The following is a 17,816-nucleotide window of genomic DNA, read 5'->3' as shown; positions in this document are numbered from 1 at the left end:
GTCAATTTATGCAGTGCTTCACAAATATATTGCACATTCACATCAGTCCCTGCCCTCAAATAGCTTGAGGGCAGGGGACTGTTCATGTACAGATGTATGTACAGCATATACAGCGCCTTGACAAAGTATTCATACCCTTTGAAATTTTCCACAATTTGTCATGTTACAACCAAAAACGTAAATGTATTTTATTGGGATTTTATGTGATAGACCAACACAAAGTGCGACATAATTGTGAAGTGGAAGGAAAATGATAAATGGTTTCCACCATTCTTTTACAAATACATACAGTGCCTTGCGAAAGTATTCGGCCCACTTGAACTTTGCGACCTTTTGCCACATTTCAGGCTTCAAACATAAAGATATAAAACTGTAATTGTTTTTGAAGAATCAACAACAAGTGGGACACAATCGTGAAGTGGAACGAAATTTATTGGATATTTCAAGTTTTTTTAACAAATAAAAAACTGAAAAATTGGGCGTGCAAAATTATTCAGCCCCTTTACTTTCAGTGCAGCAAACTCTCTCCAGAAGGTCAGTGAGGATCTCTGAATGATCCAATGTTGACCTAAATGACTAATGATGATAAATAGAATCCACCTGTGTGTAATCAAGTCTCCGTATAAATGCACCTGCACTGCGATAGTCTCAGAGGTCCGTTTAAAGCGCAGAGAGCATCATGAAGAACAAGGAACACACCAGGCAGGTCCGAGATACTGTTGTGGAGAAGCGGGATTTGGATACAAAAAGATTTCCCAAGCTTTAAACATCCCAAGGAGCACTGTGCAAGCGATAATATTGAAATGGAAGGAGTATCGGACCACTGCAAATCTACGAAGATCTGGCCGTCCCTCTAAACTTTCAGCTCATACAAGGAGAAGACTGATCAGAGATGCAGCCAAGAGGCCCATGATCACTCTGGATGAACTGCAGAGATCTACAGCTGAGGTGGGAGACTCTGTCCATAGGACAACAATCGGTTGTATACTGCACAAATCTGGCCTTTATGGAAGAGTGGCAAGAAGAAAGCCATTTCTTAAAGATATCCATAAAAAGTGTCGTTTAAAGTTTGCCACAAGCCACCTGGGAGACACACCAAACATGTGGAAGAAGGTGCTCTGGTCAGATGAAACCAAAATCCAACTTTTTGGCAACAATGCAAAACGTTATGTTTGGTGTAAAAGCAACACAGCTCATCACCCTGAACACACCATCCCCACTGTCAAACATGGTGGTGGCAGCATCATGGTTTGGGCCTGCTTTTCTTCAGCAGGGACAGGGAAGATGGTTAAAATTGATGGGAAGATGGATGGAGCCAAATACAGGACCATTCTGGAAGAAAACCTGATGGAGTCTGCAAAAGACCTGAGACTGGGACGGAGATTTGTCTTCCAACAAGACAATGATCCAAAACATAAAGCAAAATCTACAATGGAATGGTTCACAAATAAACATATCCAGGTGTTAAAATGGCCAAGTCAAAGTCCAGACCTGAATCCAATCGAGAATCTGTGGAAAGAACTGAAAACTGCTGTTCACAAACGCTCTCCATCCAACCTCACTGAGCTCGAGCTGTTTTGCAAGGAGGAATGGGCAAAAATTTCAGTCTCTCGATGTGCAAAACTGATAGAGACAGACCCCAGCTGTAATCGCAGCAAAAGGTGGCGCTACAAAGTATTAACTTAAGGGGGCTGAATAATTTTGCACGCCCAATTTTTCAGTTTTGTATTTGTTAAAGTTTGAAATATCCAATAAATTTTGTTCCACTTCATGATTGTGTCCCACTTGTTGATTCTTCAAAAAAAATTACAGTTTTATATCTTTGTTTGAAGCCTGAAATGTGGCAAAAGGTCGCAAAGTTCAAGGGGGCCGAATACTTTCGCAAGGCACTGTATGTGAAAAGTGTGGGGTACATTTGTATTCAGCCCCCCTGAGTCAATACTTTGTAAAACCTCCTTTCACTGCAATTACAGCTGTAAGTCTTTTTGGGGATGTCTCTACCAGCTTTGCACATCTAGAGAGGGACATTTTTGCCCATTCTTCTTTGCAAAATGACTCAAGCTCTGTCAGATTGGATGGAGAGCGTCTGAATAGCAATTTTCAAGTCTTGCCACAGATTCTCATTTGGATTTAGGTCTGGACTTTGACTGGGCCATTCTAACGCATGAATATGCTTTGATCTAAACCATTTCATTGTAGCTCTGGCTGTATGTTTAGGGCCGCTGTCCTGCTGAAAGGTGAACCTCCGCCCCAGTCTCAAGTCTTTTTTGCAGACTCAATTTTGGTCTCATCTTATCATAGCACCTTCTTCCACCTGTTTGATGTGTCCCCCACATGGCTTACTGCAAACTGCAAATGGGACTTCTTATGACTTTCTTTCAACAATGGCTTTCTTCTTGCCACTCTTCCATAAAGGTCAGATTTGTGGAGTACACGACTAATAGTAATCAGTCTCCCACCTGAGCTGTAGATGTCTGCAGCTCCTCCAGTTATCATGGGCCTCTTCGCTGCTTCTCTGATTAATGCTCTCGTTGCCTGGCCTGTCTCTATTTACTAATTAGGTGACTCCTGAAGGCAATTGGTTCCACTAGATTTTAGTTAGGGGTATCAGAGTAAAGGGGGCTAAATACAAATGCACTCCACACTTTTCAGATATATTTGTAAAAAATTTGGAAAACCATTTATCGTTTTCCTTCAACTTCACAATTATGTGCCACTTTGTGTTGGTCTATCACATAAAATCCCAATAAAAAATAAGGCCTTACAGTAATACATACATACATAAGTAAATACATTAAATAAATTAACCCCTAATCATAACCTTTAACCCCTTTAAAAAAAAGTAATAAAATAATAAAAGTGGATGAAAAAGCTGAAAAACATAGCAACAAATGATTATTTTCTTCTCTTGTGATTAATAAAAATCACCAAAACTTAAAAACGCTGTTCAAAAATGCTCAATCGCACATACAAACGCCCAAGAAACTGCCCGAAATAACACTCAAAAACGTGACACTCGGGTGTGAATGTAGCCAGGGAGACAGTCATGAGATCCCAGGCATTGTGACACCTGATGAACATTTCAGAATTGTGTTTATCTTCTGTCTGGTTTCAGGTTCTTTTCTCTTTGCAGTTCTTATTTGTTTCACTGAATCACTTGATTTACTTGTAATTATGATTTCAGTGAAGTTGGCCTCCTGGAAATCCATTAAAGTTCATACAAGTGAAGGTGATGTGAGTCATTCTCTGAGTTTTTCTCTTCTAATTTGCGTCACTGATTGCAACACTTCTGAATTGGTTAGCCATCAGTGGGAAGGCTGAGCTGCAATTAAGTCTATATGGAGCGTGAGCAAGTGTGCTGTACATCTATTCTAGATCACAGGCCAATAGCTTTTTATTGTTATTTCTTTTTTTATATAAGTCCTAATGTTTAGGGCCCCATTCACACATTTGAATAAGGTTGACAGCGAGCACCTACAGGATATTCTGCTAATAGTTGGGTGCAGAAATCACCATTGAAAGCAGTTGGGGGCTGAGCAGCCATTTGTGGCCATTTGCATGTCATGCAGCGATTACCTGTGGATGATCAGCCCTGGAAGTAAACAGACGGATGATCGCAGTCGCAAGTGTGAATGAGACCTAAAGCTGGCCATTCACTAGTAGAGTTTAGTTTGAAAACGTTTGTTTTAAGAACATTCGTTCTATTTCCCTAATGGTTGGAGAGGTCAAATTGACATTTGTTGTTCAATTTGATGCAGCTGGTTGAACGGAAAAAGTTGACCTGATTCTGCCATCCACACATTTGAGGTCGATGGGGGAATCCTTTCCAATGAGCAGTGGTGGGCCCGTCCATTAGGGGCGCCAGAGCGCCACCTCCATGCTCTAGCCACAGCCTCTATTTTGACAGGACACCGCCGCCCCTTATTCATGCATCCGGCCCCTTTCATGATGCTGGGCATGTGAATTACAGCAGCGGGGGTGGTTTTCTGAAGCGCCTGATTAGAGCCAGAGGCCCTAATAGACTTGATCATAGGATGGGATCCTGGCACAGAGCATTGCACCAGGTACCCACCCAGGTGTTACAACCGCAAATGAATATTCGCTATTGAAACACTGATCCTCAATCCGGCAAATCAGAAGCAGGTCCGAGACCCGTTTTCCAATTATTCGAAAAGAGAAAAGTGTCAATTGGCCGCTGAAGAGGGGGGAGGAAGTGGAAGTCCGTGGAGAGCAGGGGAAGGTAAAGCCGCCACCGAGCAAGGGAAGCCGCCGGTGAAGCCCAGGAGAAGCACTGCCCACCATAGTTGGGGTAAGTGCACCAGACCCACCCGACCAACCGGGGGGGGGTACTGTTTTCTGCCCCCCCAAAAGATTTACCACCGTCCACCACTGCTGCTGAGATTTTGTATTCTGACAGTGGGGAGCTTTCCCTGTAGCCACAGTATACTAATTTGTGGCACTGATTGATTGGGAAAAAACCCAACAGAGCGACGATCATACAGATGACAATCGGTTGATGCCTGCCCCTACATGGATCGAACATTGGCCGGAACCTGCTGAACCGGCATAATTTCTATCTACTATATGTATAGCTGGCTTTAGTGATTGTTAAAAGCAAACACATTTTAAATGTACTTTCAAACTACATTGATAAAGTTATTGAACGTGCTAAGAATTTTCATAGTACAAATATTCATACGAACGTTCATTCAACAATCTACTAGTGTATGGTCAGCTTTAACCATTGATGAATGCTAGAGGGTCTCATTGGCAGAAATAATATGCAAACTAAACAAAAATGGCAGCTGCTCCATCCAGCTTTTGAAGGCAATTTGCACGTGGAAGGGCTTTGAACAAACACAACACAAACATTTCCCATCACATACAGTGCCTTGCGAAAGTATTCGGCACCCTTGAACTTTGCGACCTTTTGCCACATTTCAGGCTTCAAACATAAAGATATAAAACTGTAATTTTTTTGAAGAATCAACAACAAGTGGGACACAATCATGAAGTGGAATGAAATTTATTGGATATTTCAAACTTTTTTAACAAATAAAAAACTGAAAAATTGGGCGTGCAAAATGATTCAGCCCCCTTAAGTTAATACTTTGTAGCGCCACCTTTTGCTGCGATTACAGCTGTAAGTCGCTTGGGGTATGTCTCTATCAGTTTTGCACATCGAGAGATTTTTTTTTTTTTTTTGCCAATTTTTGCCCATTCCTCCTTGCAAAACAGCTCAAGCTCAGTTGTGAACAGCAGTTTTCAGTTCTTTCCACAGTGTCTCGATTGGATTCAGGTCTGGACTTTGATTTGGCGATTCTAGCACCTGGATATGTTTATTTGTGAAACATTCCATTGTAGATTTTGCTTTATGTTTTGGATGATTGTCTTGTTGGAAGACAAATCTCCGTCCCAGTCTCAGGTCTTTTGCAGACTCCATCAGGTTTTCTTCCAGAATGGTCCTGTATTTGGCTCCATCCATCTTCCCATCAATTTTAACCATCTTCCCTGTCCCTGCTGAAAAAAAGCAGACCCAAACCATGATGCTGCCACCACCATGTTTGAAGGGGGTATGGTGTGTTCAGGGTGATGAGCTGTGTTGCTTTTACGCCAAACATAATGTTTTGCATTGTTGCCAAAAAGTTTGATTTTGGTTTTGTGTCTCCCAGGTGGCTTGTGGCAAACTTTAAACAACACTTTTTATGGATATCTTTAAGAAATGGCTTTCTTCTTGCCACTCTTCCATAAAGGCCAGATTTGTGCAGTATACAACTGATTGTTGTCCTATGGACAGAGTCTCCCACCTCAGCTGTAGATCTCTGCAGTTCATCCAGAGTGATCATGGGCCTCTTGGCTGCATCTCTGATCAGTCTTCTCCTTGTATGAGCTGAAAGTTTAAAGGGACGGCCAGGTCTTCGTAGATTTGCAGTGGTCTGATACTCCCATTTCAATATTAATCGCTTGCACAGTGCTCCTGGGGATGTTTAAAGCTTGGGAAATCTTTTTGTATCCAAATCCGGCTTTAAACTTCTCCACAACAGTATCTCGGACCTGCCTGGTGTGTTCCTTGTTCTTCATGATGCTCTCTGTGCTTTAAACGGACCTCTGAGACTATCACAGTGCAGGTGCATTTATACCGAGACTTGATGACACACAGGTGGATTCTATTTATCATCATTAGTCATTTAGGTCAACATTGGATCATTCAGAGATCCTCACTCAACTTCTGGAGAGAGTTTGCTGCACTGAAAGTAAAGGGGCTGAATAATTTTGCACGCCCAATTTTTCAGTTTTTTATTTGTTAAAAAAGTTTGAAATATTCCAATAAATTCCGTTCCACTTCATGATTGTGTCCCACTTGTTGATTCTTCAAAAAAATTACAGTTTTATATCTTTATGTTTGAAGCCTGAAATGTGGCAAAAGGTCGCAAAGTTCAAGGGGGCCGAATAAAAAAATGAAAATACAAGATAACCACTATAGTCCCATACAAATAATTGAATCTCATGTAAATTACAAGCATTCTCCTGGAACAGATTATGCTCATAATCCGAAGTTCCACTATGTACTTTTAGATTTCTGAAATAAAGGTTACATTTTATATCAATGACCTTTGGTGAGTTGGGGCACGCACCCTCGTCCAGTTTTAAACTATAAGACCCCTTTCACACTGAGGCGCTTTGCAGGCACTGTAGTGCTAAAAATAGCGCCTGCAAAGTGCCCTGAAAGAGCCGCTCCATTCACTCCAGTGTGACAACCCCGAGTGCTTTCACACTGGATCGGTGCGCCGGCAGGGTGTCAGAAAAAGTCCTGCCAGCAGCTTCTTTGCAGCGCATTAGTGCTGCTGAACCTCCGGCAAATTTCTAACCCTTTTTTGGCCGCTAGTGGGGGTTAAAAGCACCCCACTAGCAGCAAAAAAGCACCGCAAAAACGACAGTAAAGTGCTGTTGTACTGCCGACGCCCAGGCGATGTGAGTGTGAATGTACTCTTATTGCCACCTAGGATTGGTCTATGACTGTATAAGGCTTTTGTAAGTTTTGAGTTAAAAAAAAACATTGCAGTATATCCAGTGCAGATCCTGACCTCCCTGGGGCCCTAGGCAGGGGGGGGGGGGGGGGGGGGGGGGCGCTGCCGTCAGTGACATGCCACACATTAAAGATTAAAGTTGAGAAGCGGGGGCAGGGGGTGTTCTGCTCTCGTAAATGACATCTTACATTTTAAAGTGAGAAGCGGGGGGTGCTGACTTCTTACCTCTTCTTCCATGTAGCCAGCGAGTTAACCACTTAACGACAGCCCACTGTATATATACGTCCTATTTTTAAAGCTGAATATCTCGGTAACGGCAGCAGCTGCTGCCAGAACCGGGATATCCACCTTTACAGTGGGCTGCCGTGTAAACGATAACGGCGGTCTCCGCGGCGGATTCGCCGCGAGATCGCCGTTATCGGTGGCGGGAGAGGGCCCCCCCCCCGCCGCTTTTCCACGCCCTCCACCGCTTACCGGAGCCGTCGGTAGCGGCGGGGGAGATCGGATGTTGCCGCCTGGAGAGTGAGGACTGTAGTGAGGGCAAGATGGCTCCCACCCGTCCTCATAGCTCTGCTGGGCGGAAGTGACGTCAAAACGTCAGTCCCGCCCAGCGTCTTAAAGAGACAATTTTTTTGTTGTCATTTTTTTAAATGACAAATTTTCCTTTTTTTTTTTTTTTTTTTCTTGCATTGAAGCCTAAATATGAGATCTGAGGTCTTTTTGACCCCAGATCTCATATTTAAGAGGACCTGTCATGCTTTTTTCTATTACAAGGGATGTTTACATTCCTTGTAATAGGAATAAAAGTGATAATTTTTATTTTATTTTTATTTCAGTGTAAAAAATAATAAAATTAAAAAAAATAAATAAGAAAACAAAAAAAAATTTTTTTTAAAGCGCCCCATCCCGACGAGCTTGCGCGCAGAAGCGAACGCATACGCGAGTAACGCCGCCATATGAAAACGGTATTCAAACCACACAAGTGAGGTATCGCCGCGATCGTTAGAGCGAGAGCAATAATTATAGCCCTAGAGCTACTCTGTAGCTCAAAAAATGCAACCTATAGAATTTTTTAAACGTCGCCTATCAAGATTTTTAAGGGTAAAAGTTTGACGCCATGCCACGAGCGGGCGCAATTTTAAAGCGTGACATGTTGGGTATCATTTTACTCGGCGTAACATTATCTTTCACAATATATAAAAAAATTGGGCCAAATTTATTGTTGTCTTATTTTTTAATTCAAAAAAGTAAATTTTTTCCAAAAAAAGTGCGCTTGTAAGACCGCTGCGAAAATACGGTGTGACAAAAAGTATTGCGATGACCGCCATTTTATTCTCTAGGGTGTTAGAAAAAAATATATATATAATTTTTGGGGGTTTTAAGTAATTTTCTAGCAAAAAAAACTGTTTTAGTCTTGTAAATCCCGAATCTGAAAAACAGGCTCGGGGCTTAAGTGGTTAAGAAGCGGGGTGAGGGGCCGAAAATGACTTCTCACCAGCCGGGGCCTCTAGTAATTTGAGGGGCCCTCCGCAGCTTTGTGGGGCCCTAAGCGGCTTGCATAGTGAGCCTATAGGGCGGATCGGCCCTGAGTATATCTCTGCAATGCATGCATATATCCCAGGTTTTTTTTTTTCCAATAAAAGGCCCTGAAAGTACAGAAAAATACCCGTTCTGCTAAAAATGCACTTGACTAATAATTTTCTATTTCAGGCTGACAACTCATCATTTCTGTACACTTAGTGGTGTCATAGCTGTTGAGTTTACATACATTCAAATTCTGCAAATGTTTTGAACTTCTGGTGGTGTGGTGGAGGCGGCTGAACCCAAACCTCCATTTATTTTCATTTTAATGAGATAAAAACATTGAAAAATGAATGCCATGAAAAATGACTTTTTTTGTTAAGTGTTGCTTTTTATCATGAACCTATATGCTGACACAGATAAAGATTTATGAGGCTGACTCACTGTTGCAGGCCTCATCTGGGCCATCTGACACGGATCTCTCTTCCACAGGCCACTGAGTCAGAGTTGAAGGATTGGGTGACTCTCATGGTTCACTGCTGTGGAGATGAACTCCAGACTGAAGTGAAACTGGCAGCGGCTGAGATCCTAGTCCATATCGCTCCACATTTGCTGACAAATCATCTGCCAGTTCTGGGTAAGAGTACAATGGTGGTGCAGTTCTTTGTGGAGAGACCTGCTGCATGACCTGTAATGGAATGTACAGCCGGCTATGTCGTCTTCTGTTTTCCCTCCTCACGAAGGTCATCAGTGGGGGGGTGTGATAGAGGCTTGAAGTCTATTTATTATATGTAGGCTTTCCACAAATAGTACATCCTTTGAATACAAGCCAGAATGACCATTTTATCTTTTAAAGGCAGAGAAAATTGAGTACTGTCCGTGATACTTTTTTTTGTTGCACTAACATACAATTTTTCAGGGCAAGCTTTTGGGGTGTGTCTCCTTCTTCGAGGTCCAAACAGTACCTTGAAGAAGGGGACATACCCCGAAAGCTTGTCCTGAAAATTTTAATTTAATAAACAAAACCACCAGCCTGCTTATTCAATATGGTAAGAACTGTGAACCCAATTCCCTCTGCGATATATTAATGTGATATAGCAAAAAACAAACTTATGCTAAATAATACAATAATTAACTCATAAACAATATTAGTGATAGCGATGCATAATAAATAACTATTAGATGCAATTAGCTGCTGAGCAGGATAATTCCTTGTGAATACAGTGATTCAAGCAAAATAAAGTCCTTCAAAATTCAATCTGTTCATCCTATAAGTAAAAATCGAATTAAGAATGTAGAGATCCACCTTCACCGACCGTGATATCACACCCAAAGTGCTCAAGATATGGATGGCAGCTTACCAGATGGTGTTGACCCTTTTAATTAACCACTACCCGACGGCCGTACGACTTTATACGGCCGCGGGGTGGTTGTCAATCTCTAACAGGCCGTAAAAAGACGGCCTGCGCGCGCATCCTGCGGGGCGGGCACGTCCGGCGGCGCGCGCGTGCTCGCCGCATCGCTGAGATGCCGATGCGAGTGCCTGGCGGCCGTGATGTCCGCCAGGGACTCGCGATCGGCGGCTACAGGGACAAGACGTGGAGCTCTGTGTGTAAACACAGAGCTCCACGTCCTGTCAGGGGAGAGAGGAGACCGATCTGTGTCCCTTGTACATAGGGACATAGATCGGTCACCCCCCTCCACACACAGTTAGAACACAATTTAGGGAAACACATTTAACCCCTTCCTCACCCCCTAGTGTTAACCCCTTCAATGCCAGTCACATTTATACAGTAATCAATGCATATTTATAGCACTGATCGCTGTATAAATGTGAATGGCGCCAAAAATGTGTCAAAAGTGTCCGATGTGTCCGCCATAACGTCGCCATAACGTCGCAGTAACGAAAAAAATGCTGATCGCCGCCATAAGTAGTAAAAAAAAAAAAAAAGTAATAATAATTCTGTCCCCTATTTTGTAAGCGCAATAACTTTTGCGCAAACCAGACGCTTCTTGCGATTTTTTTTTTTTTTTTTTCAAAAATATGTAGAAGAATACGTATCGCCTAGACTGAGAAAAAAAAATGTTTTTTAAAAAAAATTGGGCTATTTATTATAGCAACAAGTAAAAAATATTGTTTTTTTTTTCAAAATTGTCGCTCTATTTTAGTTTATAGCACAAAAAAAAAAAAACGCAGAGGCGATCAAATACCACCAAAAGAAAGCTCTATTTGTGGGGAAAAAAGGACGTCAATTTTGTTTGGGAGCCACGTCGCACGACCGCGCAATTGTCAGTTAAAGTGACGCAGTGCCACAAGCTGAAATTTCACCTGGTCAGGAAGGGGTATATGTGCCCAGTAAGCAAGTGGTTAAAAAAGAGATCAAATACACTTGGTGCAGGATACACCTGCTATATGGATCAATCAGTTCACCTCAATACCCTTGTTGCCAGAAGACTCCAATTGGAATATGCAAGAATGAAAAGATATGCCGCAATAGTGTAATCTCGTTTATTTAAAAAAAATGTGTATACATGAAAAGCCAAATGGCTCCTTACTTGAAAAAGTGCCCCGAACCCAGGACTGAGGCTGTATGGAGTGTCATGTATGGATGGTGTGTATGCTGGCATGCGTTCCACCGAGGTGGGACACACGCCAGCATACACACTATCAGGACATCCACCCATACATGACACGCCATACAGCCTCAGTGCCGGGTTCGGGGCACTTTTTCAAGTAAGATTCTGTGGGTGGGTCTGTTGTCTGGAGCTCGGTGGGTGGGGTTGTGATGTCAGTAGACTCCCCGCCCACCTCTACACTCCCCTTGTCAACATGCATTTTCTCTTGTGTTTTCCTTACACTAAACTCTGCTATGATCCCCAACATCCAGTCTAAATCCAGAAAAAGTAACTACATGACTTCAGAAAAGGAGTGGGGGTGGGAATTGAAAAATAATGCCTGTCTCCAGGCTAGTGCATGAGCTATGTAAATAACCTGATGTTGCAACTGTGATCAGGTCACCTCAGACACACACACTGCAATATAACAATCAGATCACTCAAGCTTCTCCTCTGCCCAGCTCTCGCTAGATACATCTAACCTAAATCAGATCACTTGTCTGTGTATATTCTGCTTTCTGTTCTGTGTTTTCACTGCAATTTACATGCATTTCCTCATCACACCCCATGATGAGAAACATCCAGTCAAAACACAGTAAATGCAGCCAATCCTGGGAGAGCTGGAAGGGAAAGGAGGGGAGAGGAGGGATGTGAATTGTGAACTTTTTACGCAGGATGTGCCTCTGTCTCAGGCTAGTGCATGAGATATGTAAATAACCTGTCACTCACAGCAAGGGGGTGGAACGGACTAAGGTTTGTCTCTGTAAGTCCGTTTTATTTCACTGAACAATAAAAGAGGATTGCTCAGAGCTGGATTAACTCTGTGTGGCAAGACTGGGCACAGATGATAGGCAATCTTATACCCTACATTGCGACATAAAAAATAAATAAAAAATATTTGGGTTTACATCCACTTTAACCAAATCAAGCACCAATATGGCTGAAATTAAGGACATGTTGTCGTTATCGGCAGTTTGAATCCGTCTTTCACAGTCCAATGACATATTCTAGCGCTACAAAAAAGACAATCACAGCCATGCTGAATAATTGACAATATGTGGGAAATAACTTGATGGCCAGTCATATCTTTTTTTTTTTAAACTCTAGAAAACCTTGCTTTGCTTGAGACCCCCCCCCCCCCCCCCCAGCATAAATCCTGTACCCCTCAATTTTTTTCCTCTGAGCATAAATCCCCCACTCCCAGCACAAATACAAACCAAATCCCCTCTCCTAACACTAATCCTGCCCCTCTAATTTCCCCTCCTAGCACAAATGCCTCCAGTAATCCCTACAAGCATGAAACCCCCCCGCCCTCCTAGTACAAATGTCTCCTTCTTGCACAACCACCCAAATACCCACTGCGCACAGGACAGCCGCCCACCTCTTGTCTCGGCCCCCCCTAGCATAAAAACTACATCCATCATGAGAGGAAACTGTCTATTTTCATATTCCAGATTCAGAAAAGTAAAAGATTTGATCTTTTTTGTTTATTTATGTAAATTAAGGGCAGAATTAGATCAAAATCTATCTCATTTTCTTTTTACATTGCATAGTTAGTCAGGTTGAAAAAAGACACAAGTCCATCAAGTTCAACCAAAAAAATATATAAATACAATCCTATATACCCAAAACTATACCCACAGTTGATCCAGAGGAAGGCGAAAACCCCCAGCAGAGCATGATCCAATTTGCTACAGCGGGGAAAAGGTTCCTTCCTGATCCCCCGAGAGGCAATCAGATTTTCCCCAGATCAACTTTACCTATAAATGTTGTTATCCAGTTATATTCGATTTATTTTGCAGCAGCAGAGGGAGGAATTTATGAATCAAGCTGAAACTTTATAGTAAATCTGTCTCGCCGCTCCTGTTTAGCATTTTGTGCGATAGAATTGATAAATTTTCTTCCGTGTGTGATCTTTATACTGTGGGGGGGACATTTATCAATTCTGTATTTTTCTTTTCGGTCCACGGGTCCCGCGGGCACGGTCATGGAGCTCGCGGCAGGGTCATGCGCCGCCGCCGGCAATTTAAAGGAGACGTATGTACCGTATTTATCGCGGTATAACGTGCACCCCTAAAGTTGCCCCGAATCCTGTGGAAAAAAAGTTTTTTTTGTACTTACAGTTTTGGTGTCTTGCGCGACGTCCATCGGCGGCCTCGTCGGGTCCGGCGTCCGTCTGCGGCTTCGGGTGTCCTCTTCGTCGGGTCCGGCGTCCTTCTATGGCTTCGGGTGTCCTCTTCGTCGGGTCCGGCGTCCTCACGTCCTCCCCGCTCGTTTCCCGCGTCGAGTTTGAATACTGCGCCGACATATACCGAGCGCAGTACACTCGTGTATCGTCGGGCAGGCTCGGCAACTCTCACTCACGTCCTGTACGCTCAGGACATCAGCGCGAGAGGCGCCGAGACTGCCCGAAGATACACGAGTGTACTGCGCTCGGTATATGCCGGCACAGTATTCAAACTCGTGGCGGGAAAGCGGGTATCGGCGTATACCGCGCACCCACGATTTTGCCCTGATTTTCAGGGCAAAATAGTGCGCGGTATACGCCGATAAATACGGTATATGTCCATTTGCGCAGCCGTGGCATTCTGCCGATGTATACGTTTGTGCAGCGGTCGGCAAGCGTTTAAAGCATAATTTTGTTGAGAATAAAAACATTCCCCGCTGGGTGATCTATGTACATTGCAAGGATTATAACCACCTTTGTTGCAGATTCCTACTTTTTGTTATTCTGAAGAAATCCCTGTGTGTTTGTCTGTGCCTCTGGGCCCAGTGGGTCTAATGGGAGTGGTTTTATGATTATGAATCAGCTGTGGCAGCTGCAGGGCACTGAGAATATCTGCTGGGTCTGCATCCCATTAGATGTGTTCCTAATGGAAATATCTTGCCAAAAATGACATTTTTGTTGCAGGGGGTGCCTGAAATCTGACTTCTGGGAAAATTGGTGAGCCAATCACAAAAGCAGGAATTATTTCTAGGGAGGGGTCAGTACACATTCTGTATTCAGAACAACTTCATGTAGCCATATAGCCTTGTATTTATAGAAAATTACAGAGCTGCAGATTAAAAAGGAAAGGTCATTTTTAATAACATTCAATTACAATATGATTCGTGTCACAATTATATATGCTGTATTATTTTATCTTTATTTACGTCTGCAGAATGGCACAGGCAGGCAAAGCAACGTACCTGTACGTTGCTTTGAATCTGCCTGCCGCCAGCTCTGTGACTGTGCCCGCGGCCCCCCGCAGACTCGATGTCCATCGGTGTCTTGCGATCGGGTCACGGAGCTGCAGAACAAGGGGATGCCTAAGTAAACAAGGCATTTCCCTGTTCTGCCTTGTGACAGGACACTGATCTACTGCTTCCTGTCATCGGGAGCAGTGATCACTGTCATTTCACGGGTAGCCCAGCCCCCACACAGTTAGAATCACTCTCTAGGTCACACTTAACCCCTTCCTTGCCCACTAGTGGTTAACCCCTTCCCTGCCAGTGTCATTTACACAGTAAACAGTGCATTTTTATAGCACTGATCGCTGTACAAATGACAATTGTCCAAAAATAGTGTCAAAAGTGTCCGTCGCAATATGTCACGATAAAAATTGCAGATCTCCGCCATTACTAGTAAAAAAAAAATTATAATAAAAATGCTGTAAAACTATCCCCTATTTTGTAGACGCTATAACTTTTGCGCAAACCAATCAATATACTCTTATTGCCATTTTTTTACCAAAAATATGTAGAAGAATACACACATCGGCCTAAACTGAGGATGAAAAGAAAATGTATATATTCTTGAGGGATATTTATTATAGCAAAAAGTTAAAAACAAATATTTCTTTTTTTTTTTCTAAAGTGTCGCTCTTTTTTTGTCGCTCTTTTTTTTTTTACGCACGACCGTGTAATTGTCAGTTAAAGCGACGCAGTGCCGAATCGCAAAAAATGGCTTGGTCATTGGGCAGCCAATTCTTCTGGGTACTGAAGTGGTTAAGAGCCCATTCACACCGGGGCCAACACGACTTCCAGCTCGACTTTGGGAGGCAACTTGGACACGACTTGAGTATGAATCATCAGGCAACTTACAAGGCAACTTCAAGTCGCCTCCAGGACAGGAGGCTTTCCCGTGGCCAATCAAACAACAATCAGCTCTGTGGGAGGGAGGGGGAGGGAGGGGTTTGCCTGAGAAATGTATGTTATCTTCCTGTATTTTTGCTTCAGTTAAGACAGTGACCCGACTTCTGAGGCGACTTCCATTGAAACCAATGGGTACAAATTGCCTAGAAGTCGGATTGAAGTAGTACAGGAACCTGTTCTGAAGTCGGAGCTTCCATTTATTTTCTCGACCGCGCGACTTGGCGCGACTTGAAGTCGGATCCCCAGGTCGCCCCAGTGTGAACCGGCTCTTAGTGTTCCTTGGTACTTCTAAGTTCTGTGACAATCCTCAAAATCGATTTCATCCATATACAAGTGTTTTCAGTTTCTGCGCAACAGAGAAAAAAAGAGGTGTACAGTCATTATTTGGCGGCATGATCGCAAGAAATGAATACTGGCCCTTTCTGTAGTAAATCAGACCCGAAGATTAAAGCAAAAGTTTTTTGCACGCGAGATGCATATGCAAACTGCTAATTACATGCGGGGTTGCATTTATAAATGTGCGTGTGTCTCACTCTCTCTTTTATATTTAATAAAATGCAAACACACAAGACAGGATAAACCCCACGGATGAGAGTACGATGACATAGCCGGCTAACAATGTCGGCTCAGACCTGAAGCAGTATGACTAGGGGAATTTTCAGCAGGTGGCTCTGGGATTTGATGAAGTCACCAACTGTTTTAGGTAAATAAAATCGCTAACAGCAATTTATGCTCCGGCATGTAATTGCAGCGCTGACTGGTGCTGTGCCAAAGTCAGTTTCCCAAAAGTTATTAGTTTTAATTGATGCTGCCTGATTAGAGCGTGTCAAATATGAGATTCCTAGAAGTGACGGTAAGCCGTTTTTGTGCATGAATCATAAATTAGACCTCACGGAATTGGCATTAGGTGGTGTGAAATGTGAAAGGGCTCACACTTGGCTCTGAGGGATCTCTGCCGCTTTACTAGACGTGGAGCTCAGACACGGCGCTGATTAGCGTGCGGCATGGTGGAGAGGACTGGAGAATCGGACGTTTATTTTACTGCATGTGGCTAAGGGCATTTTCTTTTTAAGTAGGGCTGTTACTGATTACATTTTTTGTGTTTGATTAATCTTTATTTATTTTTTTATCGATTAATCGACTAATTTTGATTAATTATAAGGCACATACAGATCCAACTACTTTTAGCTGATCTCCTTGCAGGCTGACTCCCAGTGCAGCTACCAACTAGACATGTGTAATTCGTTTAGTTTCTAATTAGTTTTTTAACGAAAATTCGGAAATTCGTTAATTTCGAATTTTCGTATGTCCGAATTTTTCATTTCCGAATTTTCGTATTTCCTGAAAATTTCGAATTTTCGTATGTCAGAATTTTTCATTTCCGAATTTTCGTATTTCCTGAAAATTTCGAATTTTCGTATTTCTGAAATTTCCGAATTTCCAAATTTTTGCATTTTCGAATTTTTGAATTTCCGAAATTTCGAATTTTCTTTTTTTTGAATTTCCGAATTTTCGTATTTCAGAACATTCGTAAATTCGTATTTTCGTAAATTTGGATTTTCGAAATTCGGAATTATTTCGGAAATCCGAAAATTCGAAATTCAGAATTTTTGGATTTTCGAATTCCAAATTTCCAAAAATCCGAAATTCGGAAATAAAAAAAATTCAGAAATTACAAAAATGTGGAAATACAAACATTATTCGAATTTTAGATTTTTGCATTTTAGATTTTTGCATTTTAGATTTTTGCATTTTAGATTTTTGCATTTTAGATTTTTGCATTTTAGATTTTTGCATTTTAGATTTTTGCATTTTAGATTTTTGCATTTTGCAATTTTCGAATTAAAACATTTTGAATTTTCGAATTTTTCAATTTTCCAAAAATCTAAAATTCGGAAATAAGAAAATTCGGAAATTAAAAAATTCGGAAATACGAAAATTTGGAAATTGAAAAAAAAATCGCATTTTCGAAAATTCTAAATTTTTTCGAATTTTGCAATTCTGATTTTTGGAAATTTGGATTTCGAAATTCCGAATTTTCGAAAATTTTAATTAGAAAATTTGAAATTTCGAAAATTCAAAATGTTTTCAACACTTTGAATCTAAACCATGAAGAATGAAGACAGTTCTGAAGGCAAAAGTGGGTCCCGCCCGGTACTTGCAAGGTGTACATAATAAAGTGGCTGTAAGTGTATTTTAATAGTTTATTGTTATCAAGTTACAAAATGCAAAGTGAGCGAACAGAAGAAAAATCAAAATCAAATCAATATTTGGTGTGTCTACCGTTTGGCTTCAAACCAGCATCAATTCTTCTCAGTTGTACATCTGCACACCGTGAAACGCACACAGGAGAGCGCAAACACTTAGCGCATTACCCAAGACTTGTCTGTACGGGAAACCAAAAAGCCAAATGAATACTCACAGAAGACAGAAGTTACCAGCATAACAAGTCTATTCTTCCACCAGTATGGTATCGGATGACCTGACTAATAGCAGTGTCTGCAATCTGACACGTTT

The 17,816-nt window shown here is 42.0% G+C and overlaps 1 protein-coding gene across 3 annotated transcripts in view; it reads left to right on the top strand.

The window, feature by feature from the left end:
- Positions 1 to 17,816, top strand: part of THADA (THADA armadillo repeat containing) — a 779,727-nt gene that overhangs the window by 592,613 nt on the left and 169,298 nt on the right. For all 3 annotated transcript variants that reach the window (XM_040351533.1, XM_040351532.1, XM_040351531.1), the window contains exon 35: positions 9,042 to 9,186. In XM_040351533.1, coding sequence (XP_040207467.1) covers positions 9,042 to 9,186 — 145 coding nt within the window. The remainder of the gene's footprint in view (positions 1 to 9,041; positions 9,187 to 17,816) is intronic.

Source organism: Rana temporaria, chromosome 4 (genome assembly GCF_905171775.1).
Source record: "Rana temporaria chromosome 4, aRanTem1.1, whole genome shotgun sequence".
Classification (NCBI taxonomy): Eukaryota; Metazoa; Chordata; class Amphibia; order Anura; family Ranidae; genus Rana; species Rana temporaria.
Note: the sequence above shows the minus strand (reverse complement) of the source record. Positions and strands in the feature narration are given on the sequence as shown.